Consider the following 20,234-nt stretch of genomic DNA (forward strand, 5'->3'; position numbering starts at 1 on the left):
ATACACCTTAGGAAATACTTCCTCCAATATGAGCTGGTACAAGAAAGTTTACACACATAGCATTAATTTTCATCTAGTCTTTAAATATATTTCTCACGACATTCCTTATTCACCTTATTCAGAAGCATCGATCTTACTTATTCAAAGTTTCACTGATGTATAAAATTCAGCAAACATGCTAAGCAACGACTCCTGAAAAGAAACATCATGATCCCAAATCCATATATTTAAAATACTGTTTATTTGTGATTTAACATTAATTAGCATTACATCTAAGAGCAATATCAGATAACATTTATACATTTCTCCACAGGACACAGGTTTATTGGCTCATTCATTATGCCAAAGCAGTAAATAGAGGCATCAGCGAAAGGTGCAATAGTTTTACTGTTGTGTTTAAAAAATATTTATGCACATGGCATTCATTTAGATATATATATATATTTAAAAAGTTATGGAAAAGCATAGTTCACAGGTTACTGTTTCTACATACATTGTAATACAACATAAATGATGTAGAACATTAAAAAAAAATTGCTCAAATACAGAGTTAAGCAACTGAAAGTTTCCACTAAGAGAACAAAACACTGATCCAGTAGTTAGTGAGATCCAGAAAGACATTTCCAGGCTCCATCTGAACTCTGCGTCACTGTACACACACAGTCGGACAGAACCAGCCCCAGCACGCACTGCAATCAATGTAATCCTCTGCGTGCCAACTCACCCTCCAAAAACGCTTTGGGTTATTTTTACCCACTGACCATTTTGGATCACTGATTTCACATTGATTTGTGACATCACTTGGGTGAGGGGGGCAAAACTATATTAAGCTTAGGTTTAAGTTTGTATTTACATTAAGAAGTAAATTAACCAAAAGACTAAAAATTTCTTAAAAAAATCAACTAGTGGTAGTTTTCTAACTGGTGGGATTAGACTTCTTCTAGTGCTTCCCTCTAGGGATACACAAGTTACAAGGCTCTGACCTTTTTACAACACAAATAGTAACCCAGAAAGACATTGATTTTGGCAGAACAGCAGAATTTCAGAAATTTGAGACATGTTTCCAACAAATCACACTCTACGTCCTAGCAGAAATGTGAGTCATTATCAAGCTAACAGTTTTCCCGTGTCCCATCGTTTGTTCCCTTAATTTTTCACTTTCCCTTTCACTCTTTTCATTTGGCTATCATATGAGATTTTCTTTGTTCATTAGCAATACTAACAGAAAAATACATTATAAGGTTCAAATAAGAATCTAGATATATCTTTATATGCTCTAATCCCCTTCTGATACAAGTCCCTGGATTCTTGAATTATATTTAAGTATGCTCAGTACCAAGCAGCCTCAAATATGCTCTACTGTTAAATGATTGGCTAATATGCTTATGACACTTTTATACTGAATGGTATACAAACATTTCAACATATAAAAATTGTTTTTGCCAGAGTTAAACTAAATAATCCATGTTATGTGTACAAAATCCCCTTTGTTGAAAAATAAGGGGCTTTCTAAACTAATACAAAAGGAAGTTCTCAAAAATTAGTTTACTAAAATGACTTTTTTTTTGGCAAACAAAGTTACTTCAGGTGAGGAAATTTTATACTATGAATAAAATTCCAAATGAACCTTTTCTTAAAACCTTAAAAAGAAATTATGTGCCAGTGTATACTAATGCTATATAGATTCTTGTCTTACAAGCTTTTAAAACATTCTGTTAATGCCCATTGAAACAATGGGAACCCAAAAGACATAGTCAACAATCCTGATAAAAAAATTATAACCTGAATGCCAAGTGATCAGGTGTTGAGAAAGAAAAATTCTCATTTGTTCACTGGCAATTTCCTTCTGACAGATACTATAGAGAAAGCCTGAAGTAATTCAGACAGATATCTGTGATGAACTGATAATACTTCATAAGGGCAGATCTAATTAAAACTAGCAATTGTTTAAAAATTCAAGGCCATTTTGGACATATAAAATGAGATGAATTTGAAAACTATTGTCATGTTTTTCTTTAAGTAAAATCTTTTTCCAGTTCATTAAGTCCAGTTTGCTACATACCCCCAGTCTGATCTACCACTGCATATTAATGATCAACTTAAACGTGGTATTTAAATGTGCAATGTCACATTGTAATAATAATAATAATTATAGAAAAACTCCACTCAGGCTTCGATTTTTTCCTTTTTTTTGTTCTTTTTCAGAAAAGAAGGAGTGCGGAATTTCTTCTTTTTCTTGGATGGTGACTTTGAAGGTGAGCCATCAGGTGAGAGGACTTCTTCAATTTTTTCTGGAGACTTAATGGTAATTTCGATGTTTTCTATAGTCGTGCTTGTAGTTAATCTGCTCACTTGCTGAGCAAGCTCGTCTTCAACTTCATGCACGTCATCCTTGCCATTTACCACCATGACCGGCACTTCCATGGACATGAAGCTCTTGGAAAATAGCTCATGGTTTTCTAAAAAGGGGAGGGTTACAAGGTTATTTTATATTCTAACATTTCTGCTTCATTTTACAAAACTGGAATGTTTCAGCAATGTGTGAAGGCATTACTTTTATTTCAGTAAAGATAGATCATTATTTTAATGGACTATGGATTTATTAGCATGAAGCTAATTTTCTTATAAGATATAAAGAGGAAGGGAAAGAAGTCATTAAACCAAAAAGTGAAAACTTGATGATTCCAGGTTCATGACATATGAGGAAGACAATGTGTACTTTTCTTTGGCTTTGGAGTTATTTAGCAATGAAAATGGAAAAGGATTTCATGCTACTGATTGGAAAACATGACTAATCAATTTTAATTCCACAAATTCTTAAGAATTATGGGTTGGCAAAATCCACATTAAGGTAAATCAATATAAATGTTGAACAAATGTAGCACCTTATTTAAAAATATATATATATAAAATTATTGACAGATTTAAGTAAAACCAATGGCGAACTTACTGTGATAGAACGTTCAATTTCCTTACATGAAAGTAAACGACAAGGGGGAAGGGAGAGAGGGAGTGGAGAGCAGACTCTCAAAGCTAACCCAGTGAATGGTTTGGGACATCACAATGAATACCTTCTAATTTTTCAGGGACATTTTGCGGTGATTGAGTTTGAGACTGAATTTGTGAAACAGATGAAGCGTCATCTGAGAGTAAGTCCTGCTCAGCATCTGTTGGATAAGAGTTTAGTTAAAAGCCATGCAAAACAAAACAAAGCAGCCTAAGATTTCAGGGAGATTAGTCCAAATATCAATTGCCTGCAAATGTAAAGATGATAAATTCTTCCGCAATGAGCTGAGCATGCTCCTAGTTATCCCTTTATTCATTAAGGGGATTAATGGGTTAACGTTTCTGGCTGCAAACAGTAATTTTACATACAGGGTTACAAAGGAAGCACAGCCATTGGCAGCCCAGGCAAATAATATAGACGCATTTAGCTTCTGCTAGTGTTGGAAAACCGAAATACACCAAGCAGCCAGATGAAAGGAACCATGAAGCTTTGCCAATGACGCTGCGTTAATGAGGCTGAATGCTTCACTGAGTTGTTGACAATATTCAATTAGTGATTCCTGTCACAGCAGTGTTAGTGAGCCAATTCAAAGGTCAAATGAATGTGGAAGAAACTATTTACAAAGTTATACGTAAAACGCAATGGTTCTAGAGTGCAATGCTTGTTACCTGGCATCTTTAGGCTTTCAAAAAATAAAGAGATTAAATAGGGACATTTTACAAAATACAAAAAACACAAAAGCTTCCAACCTTATGTTAGAATAAACAATTCAATAATGCCATTTAGGATGTTTAGTGTGACTGTATTAATGAGTCCAGTTCATCCCTCTGTGACAAAGGCACTAACACCCTGATAAAAACTTTTACTTGGATGATCGAAATGTCGTCAGTTCTTTCTACATGATATTATGATATTTAATGTGAACAAAAATTCTTTAACTTGTTGGCTTTTTGTTGGTTTTAAATAAAAAATCTCAATTCTGTGTTATGGATGCTCTTAATCTTTTGTGTCATACACTTTCTTTCTTTTTCTTTTTTTTTTTTTTTTGACAGGCAGAATGGACAGTGAGAGAGAGCCAGAGAAAGGTCTTCCTTTTCCATGGGTTCACCCCACAATGGCCACCGCGGCCGGTGCACCACGCTGATCTGAAGCCAGGAGCCAGGTGCTTCTCCTGGTCTCCCATGCGGGTGCAGGGCCCAAGGACTTAGGCCATCCTCCACTGCACTCCCGGGCCACAGCAGAAAGCTGGACTGGAAGAGGAGCAACCGGGACAGAATCTGGCGCCCCGACCAGGACTAGAACCTGGTGTGCTGGCGCCACAGGCGGAGGATTAGCCTATTGAGCTGTGGCGCTGGCCCGTGTCATACACTTTCTATCTCCACCCTGAACCCCTCTTCTCCAAATGTGTATCATATACAATGAGAGATGTGTTTTCCAGGTGGCTCATGGATGATCTGAAGCTTATCTAAGACTCAAGACTAAGAACCCTTGCTAAAAAGAAGAATCTCTTATCTAGAGAAGAAAGGAGCTAGTATTCAATTGGTTAGGATGCTTTCATCAGCAATTCTTAAATATAATCCCCCCAAATTACTAAGGGTTCAAAAATTTCATTATAGTACTCGTGTGCTTAAGGGAAGTCACATCAAAATTCTAGCATTTTATTTAAAACAAATTTATTTATTTGAAAGGCACACACAGACACACAAACACACACACAGATCTTCCATCTACTGGTTCACCCCCCAAAACATCTGCAACAGCCAGGCCTGGGTCAGGTCAAAGCCGGGAGTCTAGAACTCCATCTGGGTCTCCCACATGGGTATCAGTAACCCAGATTCTTGCGCCATTATCTGCTGCCTCTCAGACTGTGCATTAGCAGGGAGCCAAAACTGGAAACGAAGCCAGGACTCAAACCCAGGTATTCCAGGCATCCTAAGCAGCATCTCAACTGCTGCGCCAAATGCCCACCCCAGCAGTGTATTTTAAATTTCGATTTTGCAATGATAAGATTGGTACCTTGAGACACCCAAAACAAGATTTTACAAAATAGTAGAACCACATACTCATGAATCTATAATTCTTTCAAAACAGAAGGTTTGTAAAGTCATCCACTCTGAAATAGTTAAACCTATTATTTTTTCTCATCTAAGAACTTCACTTTATACCTTTTATTATAAAATAGCTAACATTCATTCTGATCTCTGAGGAAGAACAGCTTTCTCGCTATGTTAAGATACTTGGTTGGCAGATATTTAGCCTAGAGCTTAAGCTACTGGTTGCTATGCTCACAGCCCACCTTGGAGTGTCTGTGTGTGATTCCAAGCTCTGGCTCTGGATCGAGTTCCTGGCTCCCAAATTCATTCCCCAACCCTGCAACCACTGTAGGAACCTGGGGTGTAAAAAAAGGGATGGGAACCTTCTTTCTGTCTGTGTCACTCTCTCAAATAAATAAATTTGTTTTTAAAAAATAAGAAACTTACTATACTTCTAAAAAAAACCAAAAAAACAAAAGTATATGGCTTGTGGCAGTTCTATGCATTTTAGCCCTACCTATACTCAATATAGAACTGACAGATGACCTAGAACAACAGAGTATGAAACAAATATTTAAAAAAAAACATTGACTGCCTTCACCTCCCAAATGGCCACAGTGATGGAGGCTGGGTGAAGTCGAAGCCCAGAGCTTGGAACTCCTACACAAAGCTCTGCATCATTGTGGTTATCCTAGGCCTAATACAAAAATTCACTAACCTTCCAGGCCTTGTTGTTTACGTTCTACTGTCTTCTTATACTCTTCAAGTTCTCCTTCTGTGAGATGACTGAATGGGTTAGGAGGAGCTGGTGGGCCTTGATCATCATCTTCAAACTGCATGGTCTTGCAGTGAAAAAAACAATTCATTACTGTGAATTTTGTATCCATCTACACACACATACAACACATGCAAAAACCATACATAAGTATGATGACTGTGATTCTCTACAACAATCACAAGAAATGACAAGTTAGCATGGTCTAACTTGATGAAAATATTCTTACCAAATTATTTCACCTGGACTATAGATCCAATGGACTGAAACTACCAGTGATGTTTCCTTAATAAGTCGGCTTAGGTGAACTTTAGTAATTTTTAAAAAATAAAACTAAATCAAGCTCTAATAAGCTTTACCTAACTAATATCTTGAAAACCAAGAATTGCATCATTTCAAAAACACTTTAAAAAAGACTTAGAAAATGAAACTGTATCTAAAGAACTTCTTTAAATGTTATGTTATGGAAACAGACTTGTAGCTATTTTCTCCATGGAAGAAATTCACCTAGAAGTTTGAACCCATGCATTTATTTTTGATCCCTTCCCAAACCCTACTAATGTAATAGTAAAGAAACAGAAAAAAAATTATATACTTTTAAGGACAAAAGAAGGGAGGAGACAACAGAGGATAAGAAATGTTAACACAGTTTTGGAAGAAGGAAAGCAGGTGGAAGAGTGGATGGCATAGCTGACAATGGTGAAGACTTAGTCCTGCAAAGGATGCAGTTGGGAAGCATGCTCACTGCCTTATGGAAGTCTGATAAGACTTGAAAATCACAGGCATCAGGCACCATCTAAGTGCTGGAGAGGAAGAGTAGAAAATGCAAAAAGAAGGTAATTTTTTTTTTTTTTTTTGACAGGCAGAGTGGACAGTGAGAGAGAGAGAGACAGAGAGAAAGGTCTTCCTTTTGCCGTTGGTTCACCCTCTAATGGCCGCTGCGGCCGGCGCACCGCGCTGATCCGATGGCAGGAGCCAGGTGCTTCTCCTGGTCTCCCATGGGGTGCAGGGCCCAAGCACTTGGGCCATCCTCCACTGCACTCCCTGGCCACAGCAGAGAGCTGGCCTGGAAGAGGGGCAACCGGGACAGGATCGGTGCCCCGACCGGGACTAGAACCCGGTGTGCCGGCGCCGCAAGGTGGAGGATTAGCCTAGTGAGCCGCGGCACCGGCCAAAAGAAGGTAATTTTTAACTCTTAGTGATACATAAAGTAATGGCACTTATAACCAATAACAGATTCAATAAAATAACTGTGGTCTAAAACTGATAAGCTATAAAATAGTAGAATCTTTAGAAACACAAAAGTATGTGCTATAAGTGATGAAAGGAACAGAAGAGTTCTTACCCTTGGAAATTGAGAACTGAGGGTAGAGTATTTGACTCTTTAATTTGAGCTTATATAAACCTTAGTAAAAATACTCAAACTGAAAGAGCAAAGAAAGTGATGTGGTAGATTAGAAACAAAGGTCATATTGCTTCAAACTTACAGAAGGAGGCTTATCCACAACAATTCCAGCAAGCAACTGAGACTGTGGTCCTGCTGTTTTCAAGTCATATCGGTTTTGTTCTCTGATCTGAATTGAAACACAGTAACAGTGGTTCTTGGAGGCAACAATAGAGATGATCTTTGCTTTCTTTTTCTAAAAATTTACTATTTAGACCACTCCAGAGTTACAGTCTCTTCAATTACCCCCTTTCACCCTCCTAAAGCTCACTTTAATCTCCTTTCTTCTTTGTCTTATATTGTTAGAGAACTGCATCCCCCCCCCCCCCCCCGCCCCCCAGAACACTTTAAGGCTGGTCTATGTTGAATACTTCTCCATGGAACCTGTGCACCGATAGCCAGCACAAGGGGAGAAACATCCAATATAAGATAAAATGATAATGAATTATATGTCAAATTCTTCTGCATTCAAACTTTCAAGTCTGATATTAATCAGATTCAACCACAAGTGATTTAAACATAAAACAGAGTTAAAATGTTCTCCATGCCTAAAAGACCATGTCTTACCTTATTTCTCTTTTCTAGTACTTCATTTGGGTTTGTGTTTAAAGGAACAAACTGGTTTGGATCTTCGATTTTGATAGGAGTTCCACTACTAACTTTAGAGGAGTCCTCTGCTTTCATCCACTAAAGGATACAAGATTTTCAGGAATGAAGCTTTGTATTAAGGAAGTATTAGTAGGTACTTGATAACTGTTTACACACTCAAGGAAGAATATACTGTCAATCTTCTAAAGACTTTCACTAAGCTGTATCTTAGTGGTCAATTAGTTTAGATTTCATACTAGTTAGAAAGTCTCACAATCAGCATTCACTTTTTAAAAAACACAAATGCTGTTACTGTTCACCTGAATACTTGGTTATACTGCTGGTTAAGCTTTCTCTTCTTGGCAATTGAAAATATGATGCTAAGACTATTTCAAGCACAGACATAATGGATGACCTCACATTAACTCACATTCAGAGCTCTGTCTACAGCACTGAAGTTTAATGAGATGATGATATGGCCAAGAAATCACCAAAACCTCCTTCAAGGAATCTCTTAAGATTTAGTTTTCCAGATTCTGTTTTTCATTTTTGGCTGACAGAAAAGGCTAAGCCCTCAATCACTATTTTATAATAGGGATAATATAGTGGTACATAGCACAGTAGTATCCCAAGGTTGGAAAGACTTTATAACTTGTAATTATGATTTATCCCACATTATAATCCTTCAAGAAGGCTACTATTTATACTGAATTTATGACAGGATGAATGAATTTTGAGTACTTGGAGAACAAATTACCAAATTTGAGACAAAATTCTGAAAAAGATAAAATAATCCAGTTCTCCACTTATATCTTGCCTAATGGCAGCCATATACACTAATTCATGCCATTTTGGCACAATTAAGTGTTGGAATTTTTACAGGTTTCATTAAATGGTGAAACGTAAACTACAAATTTAGGATCATGTATTGGGTAAGAACTAGACTTAAATTAGACTGTCTGCATTCAGATTCAGATTTAACCATTAAAAATGATTATGTTCCCCAACAGAGAAAAATAGCACTCGTTTCTTATTTGGAGAATTAAATCAGATAATTCATGTATGCATTCAGAACAGTGCCTTGCACAAAGTTAATATCTATTAAATGATAGTGATATTTTTAACATATCTTTAACATTCTACCCTGCTAATAATTTTGATACAGAACCTTTAATTCATGAGTAACTGGACAGAATAGTTAGTAGAGACAAACTATGTAAAAGAGTGGCATACTGTGATTTTGGTCCTGGGACTGGTCTCCCCATTCCGAGACTCCTCAGGCACATTGACTTTCATGTAAGTATTTGGTGAGTTCAGCCATCTTGTTTTCTCACGCTGCTGTCTCTGCGCCATGTATTTGAGAGGAGAGAGTGGCACTGTATCGTCTTCAAAGGAGAAAGCAGTCACAGTTGCTGGGATCTCCACATCACTCTTGTGCCTAGGCTTTTCTCGAACGAGAGGGTGTCTGTAAGCATAGCCTGTTCTGTACCCCTGAGGCAAGGAAAAAACTACAGTTGAAACAATCAAAGATACACCAACACAGCATTTCAATTAAAATTCTTTAAACAATGATTCAAACAGACTCCTCTGTTAAAAAAACAAATAATGTGAAAACATCCTTTGAAGCCCCATATTACCTCTAGTAATAAAGTGAAATTAAGCAAATATCATGATCTGGTTAAAACTGATTCCAGCTGACACTGCAATTTCCACTCACACAACTGTTCCCAACAAAGGTAATTTCTAAACTGTTTCTGCTGACCAGAAATATTTTCTGCCTATAAAATGGTTTTGGGGGAATCAAGTCCCAGGGCTCACTTAAGACTCTGTTCCTGAGTCAGAAGGCAGTCTGCCCTCTGACACCTTATGGAACATGATAAATATCTTAAGATGACATCTGATAAAGGGCTAATATTCAAAAGTGTAAAAGGAGCTCAAACTGCTAAATACCAAGAAAGGAAATAATCTGATTAAAAAAGAAGCAAAGGATCTCAATAGACATTTCATAAAAGATATACAGATGGTCAACAGGAACATGAAAAAATGCTCAGCATCACTAATCATCAGAGAAATGCAAATTGAAACCACAATGAGATACCACCTCACACCTGTTAGAATGTCTGTTAAAATGGTGAGTGATAAATATTGCAGAGGATGTGGGGAAAAGGGAATCCTTGTACACTGTTCATGGGAATGTAAGTTAATACAGCCATTATGGGGAACAGATGAAGGTTCCTCAAAAAACTAAAAATACATCTATCATATGATCCAGCAACCCCACTACTAGGTATATATCCAAAGGAAGTGAAATCAGCATGTTAAAGAGATTATCCGTACTCCCGTGTTCACGGAAGTGTTAGTCAAAATGGCCAAGAAATGTAATCAACCTAAGTGTATTTCAATGGATGAATGGATAAGTAAAAAATATGCTGCACATGTGCACTACACATGCACAGTGAAATATTATTGAGCCTTAAAAAAGAAGGAAAACTGTCATGTTCAACAACATGGATGAACCTGGAAGACATACAGGCAGAGAAAGACAAATACTACATGATCTCACTCGTACGTGGGATCTAAAAAAGTTAACCTCATAGAGGCAGACAGTAAAACAGTTGTTAAGCGGGGCTCGGCGTGGGAGTGAGAAGATACTGGTCAAAGTATGCAAAATTTTAGTTGAATTGGAGGAGTAAGTTCAAGTGTTAGTAAAATAGTAAGTGCAATATAATGACTATGGTTATGGAACTGGAAGTATTGGCTCAAATTGGAAGACAGACTCAATGTTCAATATCATGTTTACTTTTTCACGTACCAAGTTGTCCAGAGTCCTCATCAGCCCCTCAAACTCCACCTCGCCAACCTTCCACTTTTGATGGGAACCCATATTCACACCACCTCCTCCAGATGCTGCTACAGTGTAAGTGAAAGGTTTGTACTTCTGAAGATCCAGTACAAGGAGATTGTCTACTCCACCTGCCCCGGCTAATGCCCGCACCTGTAGTCAATGGTAAAATACACAGAAAGCCAAAACTATACAGACAGTAATGAGTATTTTACTTTGAAAAAGGTGCAATAATTCCAATTTGGCAAATATCCATAATACTTGTTCAGTTTATCAACTATGAACACAAGGCAACAGTGTTGTGCAGGTAGCAGCTGAATATCTTTTTATTTATTTATTTTTTTAAAGATTTATCTATCTTTTTGAGAGGCAGAGTTACAGACTGAGAGATGGGGGCAGAGGGATAGGGAAGAAGGGGGGAAGAGAGAGAGAGAGAGAGAGAGAAAGAGAGAGAATCTCCCATCCACTGGTTCACTCCCCAGGTGGTCACAATGGCTAAAGCTGGGCTGATTCGAAGCCAGGAGCCAGGAGCTTCCTCCAGGTCTCTAACACGGGTGCAGAGGACCAAGCACTTAGGTCATATTCTATTGCTTTCCCAAGCCATCAGTAGGGAGCTGGATGGAAGTGAGGGAGCTGGGACACGATCTGGTGCCCAAATGGGATGCTGGTGCCGCAGGCAGAGGCTTAACCTTCTATGCCACAGCGCTGGCCCCAGTATCTTTTCTATCTATCTGGAAAGGGTACTTTTAGGGGTTCCATAGTTCCCTGATGGCAAACACATTTACAGTCATATATTTTAACATCCATCAAGCAGCTGAATTCTCTTGCCAAATTTAAAAATTCTTTTCTTGAAGTTTTCCCATGATTATTCAGTTAATAATATGGCTGAAAATTGTAACTTTAATGGATTACAGACACTATACTTTGGATTTTAGCATATTTATGCAGAAGTTGTCAAGTCATTATCTCAAATTAATTGAGCTTTTCGTAGCTTAATTTGAGAAGAGGAGGACTGTTAAAGGCTAAGACAAAGTCGAAGGAGAACATTTTTTTTCCCCTTTCTTGTGGCCTTTCTTATACATTAAGATATCATTTGCTTTAAGAGAATATGCTTGATTTTCTTTAATTGGAAAATTAGGGCCTTTGAATACATTCAACTTCTCTGAAGTAAAAAGTGGTTAATAAATAAACTATTGTGATAATTCTAATATGGAACCATTGGAAACTGCATGAATTAATAAAATGTCTGGCCTTAGTCTTACAAAAGCAGCCACAACACATCTGATTCATGATAATTTGTGGCCACCTCTGCTTCTCAATTAGCATCACCACTAAAGGGCCAACACACACAAGTGTACAGTGGTACTATCTTAAAATGTAGGTTTGAGGCAGAAATCATGTTTATGAGATAGTTCAGTTCTATATGGGTGTGAATTTTAATTTCTTCTCCCCCTATTTTCAATTTGAGATTTTTTTTTGTTTTTTAAAGATTTATTCATTTATTTGAAAGGCAGAGTTTACAGAGAGGCAGAGGCAGAGAGAGAGAGAGAGAGAGAGAAAGAGAGAGAGACAGAGAGAGAGAGAGAGAGAGGTCTTCCATCCACTGGTTCATTCCCAAATGGCTGCAACAGCTTGGAGCTGTGCTGATCTGAAGCCAGGAGCCAGGAGCTTCTTCTGGGTCTCCCATATGGGTGCAGGGGCCCAAGCACTTGGGCCATCTTCCACTGCTTTCCCAGGCCATAGCAAAGAGCTGGATCAGAAGTGGAGCAGCTGGGACTTGAACTGGTGCTCATATGGGGTGCCGGCACTGCAGGTGGCAGCTTTACCCGCTACGCCACAGTGTTGGACCCTCAAGATAAATTGACAACCTTTTTTATACTTAAGTAGGGCAGGATTTCTCATAAAACAAAAAATCACTAACCAATAGGGCTTCAGAAATAAACACAAAATCCAACAAACAAGCAAATAAGGAAACAATAGAAGGTGGGGGGAGAATAATTTTCCTACCTGAATTTCACAGGCTATCTGTACATTAAAAATATAATGAAAAGCTTCTTCAACTGTTTCTCCAAGTGCTACCACACCATGATTTCTGAGTACCAGCACCTAAAATAGAATCCCCAGAGCAATCACTTTAAATAACTAGCATAGCTCACACTGTTTTCATCAGCAGCAGTAACAAAAATAGCTCCTTACATAGAAACTCTACTACAAACCTTACAACTTGGTCCCAGAACTTTCTGCAGTTGAATTCTCTCCTCTTGATCATCAAGTGACCCTTGGTAGTCATAATAGGCAACATCTCCCAGGATAAGGGACTCTTGAGAAATTGGAAGGATCCCACACTTCATGGAGGATACCTATTTGGGTCCATACCAAGATAACATATTTAGTTACTAAATACATTTTCATGGGAACCTGATTCTTTAGGTCCGTTTAGGTTTAGATCTGATTCAAGAAGTACTGGGCCTATTCACTGTGTTTACACTTAACTCACTTCCCACTTTAGTTGTTTGCTTCTTCCAGAAAAGAAAAAAAAAAATAAAAAAGTTCTTAGGGATACAAATCAATTTAAATGCTGTGCCAAATATTATGTAAGTGTTGTTTTAAAAAAAAAAGCAGCATTGTTTCTAAAAACTCAAAATGACACATTCATTAAACAGATTAGTTTTAAAATCCAAATGTTATGTCTTGAGCTGTTTTCCGGAATGGGAGCACTTGATCTCAAGGGCCTTTGCTTTCTGGTTGTTCAGAGGGTTCCTACTTCTATATTATTTTGAATGGCAGGTCTGAAGGAATGCAGAGAGTAAGTCATCACATCCAGAGTCACTGTCGGCTTTGGACCCTCATTGACTTACAGCTGCTGTTGCAAGAGTATGGATGTGTATCACACACTTCACATCAGGACGTGTTGAATAGATTGCAGCATGGGGGCTGAATCCTGGATGGTCAATTTTCAAATTAGTACTTCCCTGGTCAACCACTTCTCCAATTATATTCACTTTCACCTGGAAAAATCGCAAAGACATTTAACGGGTAATGTGTCAGTTTCTCTGTTTCACAAGCTAAACAAGAGAGTGGCAAACTTTTTTTTTTTTTTTAAGTCAGAGTTACACAGAGAGAGGAGAGGCAGAGAGAGAGAGAAGTCTTCCATCTGATGGTTCACTCCCCAATTGGCCGCAATGGCTGGAGCTGTGCCGAACCAAAGCCTGGAGCCAGGAGCCTCTTCCCGGTCTCCCACATGGGTGTAGGGGCCCAAGGGCTTAGGCCATCTTCTACTGCTTTCCCAGGCCATAGAAGAGAGCTGGATTGGAAGTGGAGCAGCCAGGTCTTGAATCGGCACCCATATGGGATGCTGGCACTTCAGGCCAGGGTGTTAACCCACTGCACCACAGCACCAGCCCCAAGTGGCAAACTTTTTTATAAAGGCCAGATAGCAAATACTTTGGATTTTGCATTCTTCTGTTAAAACTATTTAACTGTCACTGCAGTGTGAAAGCTGCCATAAACAATTTGTGAGAGAAAGCGTTCTGTTCACATAAAACTTTATTTATTCAACCTGGATGTCTATTGACTGATGACTAGATTAAAAAAGTGACATAACTGAATAGTACTCAGCCACAGAAAAGAATGAAATCCCGACATCTGCAACAAAATGGATTAGCAGGAGCACATTATGCTAAGTGAAACAAGCCAGACCCAAGAAGACAAATATCACGTTTTCTATTTACTTGTTGTAGTTAATATATAGAGGATAAAAACTGTGTTGATGCCAGATCATTTGGCATATAGTTATAAATACTGCTTCAATGAATCATACTTTCATTTCATATGTTAAAAAGAAGAAATGGAGGGGGGAATAGTGAAGACTCTTGGGGTACTAGAAATGTTTTGTTCTTAATTTCATGTTGATTATGAGAGTCATCAGATGACAAAAAACTCATTGATCTATACATGTAAATGTATTTCTTGGTGTGTATACTGTATGTTAATAAAACATTTTTAGAAAACTTTATTTATAAAACAGGTGTTGTGATACCGTAGGTTAAGCCTCCTCCTGAGGCGCCAGTGTCCCCTTATGAAAGCCAGTTTGAGTGCTGGCTGCTCCACCTCCGATCCAACTCCTGGATAATGGCCTGGGAAAGCAGCCCAAGGGCTTGGGCCTCTGCACCCATGTGGGAGACCAGTAAGAAGCTCTGGGCTCCTGGAAGAAGCTCCAGCTCTGGCCACCATGGCCATTTGGGGAGTGGACCAAGGGATGGAAGATCTCTTGGTCTCTGTCTCTTCCCCTCTCTGTTAACTCTGCCTTTTGAAGAAAATAAATAAATTTTTTAAAAAATAATAAATAAAATAAAAAGATAGTCTTCAACAAAACTTAATATTTAGCAAAAAGGACAATTTTCAAGAAACCAAGTAACTTACTCACTGGAAGTTTGGACAAGTCTAGAAGAAAATTTCCATTTGCTAACACTGCAGTACCCAGTACCTGCTGTTCTAAAGCTGATGACAGTGGTTAGGAGTATAAGCCTATATGGGTGCTGGTTTGAGTCCTGGCCACTCCAATTTTGATCCAGCTCCCTGCTAATGTGCCTGGGAAAGCAGCAGAGGCTGGCCCAAGTTCTTGGGCCCCTGCACCCACGTCAGAGACCTGGAAAAGGCTCCTGGCTCTTTGTTTCGGTCTGACCCAGTCCTGGAAGTTTCAGCCATTTGGGGAGTAAACCAGTGGATAGAAGACCTCTTTCTCTCTCATCTCTTCCTCTTTGTCACTTTGCCTTTCAAAAAATTAAAATGGATCTTAAAAAAAAAAAAAGAGTACAATTGTGGAAAAAACAAAATGTCAGAAGGTCAGATCTTATGTTAACACCAATTTTAGCAGATGTAAATCTAGCAGCAAAAAAATTTTTTTTTCCTAAAAAGAAAAACCCAAATTTCAGAGTGTACAGGGTAGGAAAAAATTAGAAAAATTCCCTTCAAAATAATAGATTAACTCAAAGATCAATTCATTTAACAATCTTTAACAATCCTGATTTTTGTGAATCCTATCCTAAAATATTAAAAAAAAATCACATAATTTCCCAAACACTTCACTGCTCAATAGTAAATATTTCTTCATCTATACCTTTCCATGTCTGTGCTAAAAGTTAAAAACTGTTAAAAAAAATTAAAAACCACAAAGAAGCTCAGAAAAAATAACATTAAGAATGAAACTTATACCAAATTGGAGGCTGTGGCTTCAGAAAAAGATAGGCCTCTGGGAATTATTATAATGTGGTCTTGTTCCTTACTTATTCTTACCTGAAAAAAAGAAAAAACAATGGGGAGTTACCATGAAGTATTCATATTTTGTAGTATAAAAATAACTAAGTATTTATTTTCCATGAAAAGTTGTAAGAGATCTGGGGAAAAAAACCAATAAGGAAAGTGAAAGATCTGCAACATGAAATTCTCCCTCAGCCCTCAAGTACTTGCTAATGAATTGTGACCTTAGTTTCTCATTTACTGGACTTATCCAAAGTGTTACTCTGAGGTACTAAGGTGGCGTAGTCAGCACACTCATGAAAATCAAATGCCATCATTATTGCAATAGCCCAATGTAGTAATGATTATAACCTTAGTTTACGACATTAAAATTAAAGAAAAATGGGCAATGAAAAGAGAATAGAATCTCTTCCTAAAAAGGAATTAAAAGTAGAGATGGAAGGTGAAACTGAGGAATGGCCAGGGAGAGAGGAAGACTACACCATCAATTATGCCATTTCCAACACAGGATATTTTAATACTTTTTGCTGTCAAATATCATCTTTCTTCCAAGCATGGCAAAATGAAAACAAGATGATGTGAATTGGAAAATATATTTAAAAAACAGAAATGAGAGACGAAACTTTCCTGGCCCTATTTTCCTTGCCCCTGATGCTTAATTCTACAGATGTTCAGATACAATTAACACATAGAGGGACAATTCTGTCATAAGAGTTTCTTTCTGGAGATTCTACAACTCTTCTGAATTAAAGGACCAAAAGAGTTAATAAAATGAAAACAAAGTTGAGAGAATTATAGCCTCTCTTGGAGATAATTTAGTGTTGGATTATGATCTAGCATGCTAAATTCAGAGGATGAAATAGGAAAACTGGACTTCCAAATAAAGATGAGAAGAGACCAGATGGAATTGTTAAAAAGGAATTTAAAGCGAAACAACTCACAGAAATATAGGTATTTGCCAGGTGTGCCCATCCAAACAAATCTGCAAGTCTATACAGGCTGGCAAGTTTACAACGAGTCAGTTTCTCTCCCTTCACATAGGAGGATGTATCTGCACCAGGAAGATCATTGATAGGTGTGACCATGCCAAGACCTAAAAAAGAAAAAAACGTAGAGAGAAATTCAGGTCAAGCAATCTCCTATCTGGAAACTTGTTGCCAGGAAGTAGCCTGTGTTGCATCTGGGAAAGTCCCAGCCTCTGTTTCCCCCTCCCTGTCTGTAGCTTTGCCTTTCAAATAAATCTTAAAAAAAAAAAAGGAATGCTGTGAACTAATTCAAAGACATTTTTAAAAAGAACCTTTTCACAATCCATAAACCATATAAAATAGTACAATTTCTGACAAAGTTTTACAGTCAGTCTTTAACTTGTCTCCTATTCTATCCCTTTCCCCTTCTTTCCTTCCTTCCTTCCTTCCTTCCTTCCTTCCTTCCTTCCTTCCTTCCTTCCTTCCTTCCTTCCTTCCTTCCTTCCTTCCTTCCTTCCTCCCTCCCTCCCTCCCTCCCTCTCTCTCTCTCTCTCTCTCTCTCTCTCTCTTTCTTTCTTTCTTCCATAGCGCCGGCCTCCAATTCTCACTTTTCAAAACACATTTTAAGACACCCCAGGCAAACTGGTCAATTTCTGCTTCCTGACCTTTGAAAGCCACAATGGCTTTTTTGCTGCCTCTCAGATAAATAATCTACCGCGGCGGCCATTGGAGGGTGAACCAACGGCAAAAGGAAGACCTTTCTCTCTGTCTCTCTCTCACTGTCCACTCTGCCTGTCAAAAATAAAAAAAAAATAAAATAAAAAAAAAATAAAATAAAAAAAAAATAAAGAAACAGTGGTCTGAAACTTGGTTTTTGAGCAAACAAGTAGGAATCTGGTAGCTAAATCTCCAAATGACTACAATGGCTGAGGCTGAAGCTGGGAACTCAATCCAGGTCTCCCACAGGGAGGCAGGAACCCAATTACTTGGGCTGTCACAGCTGCTCTGCATGGTCTGCAACAGCAGGAAGCTGAAGTCAGGAAGCTGAGCTGGGAATGGAACAACGCACCTGATGTTGGGATTCAGGTATTCTAACCAATGTCCTAGCCTACCTATTACCTTTATTTTTGTTTCCTGAAGAAACAAAACTCATTCTCGCCTTTTTTTTTAGCTGGTACTTGTATCTGGCACTTGTTACCTTGATCTGAAATGCCTTCTCAATGTCTTCATACGGTCCACTTCCATTCAGATTTCAGTTTAAATGTCATCTTCTCAGAAGTTTTCTCTGATCACCTAATCTGAAGTAGCCACCTGGTCACTATCACATCATCATATTGTAAATCTTGGTATAGCATACCAAATGATCATTTTATTTATTTTTATCTCCATGACAAAAGGAATCTTTTCTGTCTTATCACTGTATCCTTGACTCTAAAAGGGTGCTTGTCCTGTAACAGGTGCTCAGCAGTACAGTACAAGTGAACCAAAGGAGCTCACTCTTTGAATTTTTCTTCTGGTAAAATGTCTTCTCCCAAGTTAAAAAAAACTTTGATTTTGAAATTCATCCTCAGGACTGGTGCTATGGCACAGTGGGTTAATTCTCTGCCTGCGGCGCCAGTATCCTGTATGGGCGCCGGTTCTAGTCCTGGCTGCTCCTCTTCCAATCCAGCTCTCTGCTGTGTCCTGGGAAAGCAGTGGAAGATGGCCCCAGTCCTTGGGCCCCTGCACCCACACCAGAGACCCGAAAGAGGCTCCTGGCTTTGGATCGACGCAGCTCCGGCCGTTGTGGCCATCTGGGGAGTGGACTTATCAACACCTTCTTCACAAAGTTTTTTTCACTACCCATACTGATAAGCTCTCCTCTGTCTAATAGTGACGGCTCTCTTCATTCAGACCCAGCTTCTCACCCCGGGTTCCTACAAGATTCTTAACTAATATGGTAATATAATGATCCACCTGGAGGCTCTCAAACACACCCTCACCTTGTATACCTGCACATTCATGTCTCCTCTTATGCTATTCCTCTATTTGGAAAACACCTGAATTCACTGAAATCCTAATTATAAATCTCTAACAAATAAATAAATAAATAAAAGTAGAGAATGAGGGAAGAAGGGACAACAAAAGAAAGAAATGAAAAATTGAATGGGTCCAGGGCTGTGGTACAGAGGGTTAAAGTCCCAGCATCCCAGCTCTCTGCTATGGCCTGGGAAAGCAGTGGAAGATGGCCCAACTGCTTGGGTCTCTACACCTATGTGGGAGATCTGGAAGAAGCGCCTGGCTCCTGGCTTCGGATCAGCTCAGCTCTGGCCATTGCAGTCATCTGGGGAGTTAACCAGTGGATGGAAGACCTCTCTCTGTGTGCCTCTCTGTAACTCTGCTTTTCAAATAAATAAAATAAATCTTAAAAACAAGAAAAAACAGAGGACAAGTCCCTTACCTTACCCCTTCAGTCTGACCACAAGTAGTCCTGGTCAGTTTTCTTTGGCACTCTTGTGCACCTGCCTTGCAGTGATTTCTATATATATCTCACAACTGAGATATAAAATACTGAGATATGTGAAGTACTGGAACTTAAGAACTTAGGATTCTTGGTATCCTCACAGTGTTCAGCTCACAAACTGGTGCTATCATTAAAGAGAATGAATAAAATGTCTAACTCTTCCTCTTATACCAGTTGTAATTGTTCTACCCTTTAAAGCCTGGTTAGTTCAGGCCTTTCCTCTTCTTCAATAAAATCTTCTATCACAGCTAATAATCAGTTCCATATCAGAGCTCAAAGCAGGATGACTTCTAAAAGGACATTAGACAGTGTTTTATGAGCTGCTTTGTAATTTCTCCCTAGTATTTTATGCATCCCCAGTATGTCTTGTCAACTAACATATACACATTTAACTAGGGTGGGGACCACATCTTACACTTCTTTGTAATCATCACAAAATCTAGGGAATGCCTGGTTGAAAAGAAAAAGTAAGAAATTCTAATAATGTATTACTCTAAGTATTAAATGTTATAAACTTAAGGATTCAATTTGAGCATAATATGTTTCTAAAGAGACACAATGTTCCAAAGCAAGACAGAACTATAACTTTAAAAATTCTCCAGAACTGACATACTGAGAGGAGGTGAAGAAAAGCCAGAGAGAGAATTGGTCATGATGTAATCTGCAATCTGCTGTAATGCCAGTAATCCAGTTGGGTTGTGGCCTTTCTTCATCTGTTCTTGAATAAGGCATTCCAGATCTTCCCGAAAGGCCTGTAATACACAAAAATAACCACTGAGCATATCCACCTCATTTGGAACAGAATACCCAAATGTCAC

General features: G+C 38.5%; 1 protein-coding gene across 5 annotated transcripts in view; it reads right to left on the reverse strand.

Moving 5' to 3' along the window:
• Window positions 1-225: 225 nt before the first annotated feature.
• ADD3 (adducin 3) overlaps window positions 226-20,234 on the reverse strand; it is a 176,868-nt gene continuing 156,859 nt past the window's right edge. For 4 of the 5 annotated variants that reach the window (XM_062215331.1, XM_062215330.1, XM_062215329.1 and 1 more), the window contains exons 3-15: window positions 20,030-20,168; window positions 16,890-17,041; window positions 15,904-15,984; window positions 13,548-13,697; window positions 12,906-13,049; window positions 12,697-12,795; window positions 10,660-10,842; window positions 9,081-9,338; window positions 7,827-7,946; window positions 7,303-7,389; window positions 5,759-5,882; window positions 3,072-3,167; window positions 226-2,459 (exon numbers count right to left, since the gene is read on the reverse strand). In XM_062215331.1, the coding sequence (XP_062071315.1) occupies window positions 2,167-2,459; window positions 3,072-3,167; window positions 5,759-5,882; window positions 7,303-7,389; window positions 7,827-7,946; window positions 9,081-9,338; window positions 10,660-10,842; window positions 12,697-12,795; window positions 12,906-13,049; window positions 13,548-13,697; window positions 15,904-15,984; window positions 16,890-17,041; window positions 20,030-20,168 (1,926 nt within the window). In that variant the 3' untranslated portion in view covers window positions 226-2,166. The remainder of the gene's footprint in view (window positions 2,460-3,071; window positions 3,168-5,758; window positions 5,883-7,302; window positions 7,390-7,826; window positions 7,947-9,080; window positions 9,339-10,659; window positions 10,843-12,696; window positions 12,796-12,905; window positions 13,050-13,547; window positions 13,698-15,903; window positions 15,985-16,889; window positions 17,042-20,029; window positions 20,169-20,234) is intronic. The other variant, XM_062215334.1, reaches the window with a different exon arrangement.

The sequence above is a fragment of the Lepus europaeus genome, chromosome 17 (genome assembly GCF_033115175.1).
Source record: "Lepus europaeus isolate LE1 chromosome 17, mLepTim1.pri, whole genome shotgun sequence".
NCBI lineage: Eukaryota > Metazoa > Chordata > Mammalia > Lagomorpha > Leporidae > Lepus > Lepus europaeus.